We start from the raw sequence: 5,155 nt of genomic DNA on the forward strand, positions 1-5,155 counted from the left end.
TTGAATGACGGATCGACCACTAAACCTGCCTCCAGGCTGGATTAATGCGAGGATTGACAAATCTAATCTCAAATCTGGTTTGAATCTTTGTGTTGGCTCAAGCCAGCATTCTGAATACCAATAATCTTCAATCTTCTCTCGATCCTTGGTTTAAACCTTCATGCGGTTTCAAACCAGCACTCTGAATTCGGGCATTACTGTTTGCAAGAAAACATTGTCCATCACCATAATGTATACTGTAGTCAAGCTTTGCACATCTCATGGGCATTGGTAGGCTCTCCCTGGAATGTATTTTGTAGTGTTCTATACGATACGTATTGCAATTCACTGGCTTGTCTTCTTGGTCTTAAATTGGGATACAGTACCTCAGTGTTTTTTTGTTTTTTCCAGATAATTAGCAAAGATGAGTGAACAGTATCGTGGGAAGATAATTGTTGCACCAATGGTAAGGGTATGTACCCTGCCATACAGATTATTAACAATTGACTATGGTACTGATTTAGTATACACAGAGGAGACTATTGACTTTAAGATGCTTCGCTCCACCAAGAGGGAAAATAGTAAGTATAACATGGTTTTAAGATTTTCTTTAGCCATATGCTTAGTACAGTATATTTGTGACTTTGATTTAATTGTTCATATACAGTGCAATACTATACATTTTTTAATACTTGATTTTATGGTTATTATTGATACAGTATCATTTTCTCTTTATTTCTTCAAGAATCTCTTCATTTCTCTTTTCTAGATTTTCCTCCATAATCCAGTACATGTCATATGTTACACAGGTAGAACAAATATGAAATTTGAAGATACAGTAGACCCTTGTCAGCTGCAGATTTCCCATCCACTGATTCCATGTACTGTATCCACGGTTTGCACTCTATACAGTACAATGTACAGTATAGTCTGCATTTACGCGGTCAATTGAGCCCGTGGAGGTCCGCATAAAACGAGAAACGCGTAAATGAAATAGCAGAACATATGGGATTAATTGAAATAGAGACTGGGCCGACCCCCAAACTCCACTTTTTCCGACACAATACCTACATTGTAGTAAAAATAACATCTTAATTTTATGATGGTATGCACACACAATTAATATTTAAGAGAAATACAGTTGCCCGGTTAATGTCCATTCAAATAATGGACTCAGCTCCCCCCCTTCTTCCCGGCTGCATTTGACCTGCCTCTCTGAAATGTTTGGGGAAAAACATTATATTTACATATTTAGTAATAAATAATACCTCAGACTAAAGTTAGGATAATAGATTTGACATTGCTGGATTCCTTGCAGGACAGGGAATATTTTGAATATAAACTTCATATATTTTGCACAAAATAATTTTTTTTTTGCTCTTTCTAATGAAATTCTTAAATTAGATCGAAAATTTGTATGTCTAATGCAAATTTTAGGATGTTTATATTTAAAATGATCACCATCTTGTAAGAATTCCAATAATGGAAATTATATTCTGGCCGGGTAATTTGTATGAATTTTATGAGTTAAAAAGAAATTTCATCAGTAAATAAACAAATTATACTTCACCCAGACACTATCTGTCAATCAAAATACCCCACTTCCCGCTCTCCCCTCTTCCCACACTAGCTGGGTCCCTCCCTCCCTACCAGAGAAATTTTGGGGGAAAACAGTATATTTACATTTTTAGTAATAAATAATACCTCAGACTAAAGTTAGGATAATATAATTGACGATGCTGGATTCCTTGCAGGACAGGGTAATATTTTGAATGCAAACGTCATTTATTTTGCGCAAAAGATAAAATTTTTGCTCATGCTAATAAAATTCTTAAATTAGATCTAAAATTTGTATGTCTAATGCAAATTTTAGGATGTTTATATTTAAAATGATCACTATCTTGTAAGGATTCCAGCAATGTATATTATATATTTTATGAGCTACAAACATATATATCTTCAGCAAATAAACAAATTATACTTCACCTGCGTAAATGATGAAATTTACCACGTAATTTAAAACATTTCATTCTGGCAAGGTGTCGCGTAAATGACCAAACGCGTAACCAAAAACCGCGTAAATCCAGACTATATATATATATATATATATATATATATATATATATATATATATATATATATATATATATATATATATATATATATATATATATATATATATATATACACACACACACACACAGTCGGCCCTTAACATACGCGGGAGTTACGGAACAGAGATACCCGTGAATGTTAAAAATCCGTGTACTATTGCTGCCCCCCCTAAAAAACCCTGGCTCCCCATGTCCTTATTTACCGTATATACCTGTGTGTAGTTCGAGTTTTTAAGACCAAATTATTTTGCAAAAAATTGGGGGTCGACCTCTAAAAGGGTAATAGTTTCGTTAGGTTGAAAAATATTTACCAGTAACTACCAGTAAACAATGGAAACGACGCACCAACGCACCACCAGCTGTGAGTGTCGGTACAGTCGCCAGGGCAGATCTCTTGCGTCATCATAGCTAGCCCAAAGTAGCCAAATGCATGGTATGGTATACACAGGACGATGTAAAACAAAGTATTCATTTGTTAAAGTTTATTTATAGATACTGTACATAAATTTTTGTTCATTACATTTGAAACATCAATCTTTGTTAATTAAATTTGATACAAAAGAAAACTACGATACCGTATTTTCATTAAAATATTACATCACAAGTATATTTTACCTTAACTGTTACTGAATGAATATATTCTCAAAAATAAATATGGAAATGTAATATTTTGGCTGAAATGACGTACGTATTACAGTGGAAAGTGATGAAAGCAATGACTTGCTTTCTTTCGTTCAAAAGATGTTACCGTAATCGCTTTTCGAATGGTTTTCAGTTAAAAAAACTGTTGCATCACAAGTGAATTAGGATAGAATATTATTGTAATACAACAGTTTTTTAACTGAAAACCATTCGAAAAGCGATTACGGTAACATCTTTTGAACGAAAGAAAGCAAGTCATTGCTTTCATCACTTTCCACTGTAATACGTACGTCATTTCAGCAAAATATTACATTTCCATATTCTCAGAAATAAATAGTAGTTTTGCTGAAACGTAATGCATTTCAATGTAAATTAGGATAAACTACATGAAAACAAAAGACTTTACCTAGCCTTCCGATGTTCAAGATATGTTACTCGTTTTTTTAGTAGTTTTCGGTTAAAATACTGTTATATTAGTGATATTCTATTCATACTGTGCTTGATATAATACATTCACGGAAATGTAATATTTTTGCAACTACAATGCTGATGTCAACACAAGCGTGGTTACAGCGAGACTGACTGAGTCAGGGAGAGCTATGCGTGTGTGTGTGAGGTTGCGGGAGCGGGCGGTGTCCCGTGTTCGGTGCCGCGCGCGATTTGAATGTACTTCAATTACTTCAATGTACAGAATATTCCTCCGGCGGGGCAATCCGCGTATTTGCGAATCCGTGTATGCTAAACCCGCGTATGTGAAGGGCCGACTGTATTCTCTCATATATTTTCTACTGTATTTTGTCCTTAACTATGGCCTCTAAGCATTCATTGAGTGCTAGTGATAAAAGTGAAAAGGGCAAAGAATGTAATGACAATAAAAAAAAAGTTAAAGTGCTTGATAGACTAAACGCAGGGAAAGTACAGTAAAGCCTTGAATAACAACGGTAATATGTCCTGTAATATTGCAGCATAAGGTGAATCGTCGTATCGTGAATCATTAATTATAATTAAAATGAAGCAATAATAATAAGATGCATTCCATAGTGGGACCTTTTCATATATGTTGCGTGGCTTTTTACCCACTTTTCCACCCAAAAAAGAAAATCAATTAAAAGTAAAAACTATAATCTTTTAAAAAAAAAAGAATTGTTATTAATGCACCTTATACAATATAATAATTAATAATATGTACAGACAGACCCCGACTTACGACTGCTACGACTTACGACCGTCAGGACTTACGACCGCCTCAGATTTTTTATTATTATTATTATTATTATTATTATTTTATTATTTATTTTTTTTTTTCAAATGACACACGCATTTTCTATACCGAAACGTTTCCAGTTAATGTAGTCTCCATGTATAATAAGAAATTATAGGGGCCCCATGCATTCAGCTGACTACATTAAAGGTAAGTGCTCCAGTCACACATAACCATTCCTTATTATTTATTACTTTCACTGTACTGTATCCATTCCTCACTATTCTTAACTTTTACTGTACTGTATTTCCATTGTGGTTATTTATTTAAAAAACAATTTTTTTTTTTTTTTTTTTTTATTATATCTATGTCGGACTTACGACCTGGTTTGGATCCTAACCCGTCATAAGTCAGGTCTGCTCTATGTTACTGGAGAGCAGGATGCCATTGTTGTTATCGGTGTCTACACCCATGACGATGTTTCTCCATCATAACTGATTGTAGCTGTAGTAAAATTAATGGAAAAATATATATCTTTTAGTGTGGCATTAAAGTAACCTCTGATAGTAAAAAGAAAAAAAGTGAGACTGATAGCAGAAGTAAAATTATGAATGAATGTAAAATTTGATCGGTGATTGGTTACTTAGTTCCCCATTGCTTAATTAATGGTTGGGCTTTGTTGTTTCGTATTATATTATACTACGTATTATAGTAAACAAATGGCCTTGAGTTGCCAGCTCATTTTTCCCAATTTTAGAAAATTGTGGGTGGGGGGGTTTTTTCCCATTATTTCGTTACTCCTAAATTCATTGGTGCCAGAATTAATGAAATCCAACATGTTCTAGGGGTCGCGAATCCAAATATAAAAAATGAATTTTTGCAAAAAAACGTCAAAACTCAAGCTTTTTCTCTTATAGATCAGCAATCGCGCTGCTTTTCATTACTTAACCCTAATGGCTGGCTAGAGCAGCTATTCAGCTTTCCATTGACACCTAATTCGATTGCATGCACCTCTTAGTTGACCTTCTAGTTCAGGTCAAAGGTTTTACCTGCGTTAAGGGAACCAGATTCCAAAATATTCATAGTTTTGACTTTTCCATTTATTCGAAAACACATATCAATATTTTGCCGTCACAGTCTTTTCCATGATATATTTCCCTCTTAAAAAAACAAACATCATTGAAATAGGTCAATAACTCTAGGAGGAGATGCAATTTGA

The 5,155-nt window shown here is 34.0% G+C and overlaps 1 protein-coding gene across 1 annotated transcript in view; it reads left to right on the top strand.

Moving 5' to 3' along the window:
• Positions 1 to 403: 403 nt before the first annotated feature.
• The window catches only part of LOC121876206 (tRNA-dihydrouridine(20) synthase [NAD(P)+]-like), a gene marked incomplete at its 3' end in the record, with an annotated part of 99,960 nt that continues 95,208 nt past the window's right edge, over positions 404 to 5,155 (top strand). The window contains 1 exon segment of the mRNA XM_042381188.1: positions 404 to 560. Within this exon segment, the coding sequence (XP_042237122.1) occupies positions 404 to 560 (157 nt within the window).

This window comes from Homarus americanus, unplaced genomic scaffold (genome assembly GCF_018991925.1).
Source record: "Homarus americanus isolate GMGI-L3 unplaced genomic scaffold, GMGI_Hamer_2.0 scaffold34921, whole genome shotgun sequence".
Lineage (NCBI taxonomy): Eukaryota > Metazoa > Arthropoda > Malacostraca > Decapoda > Nephropidae > Homarus > Homarus americanus.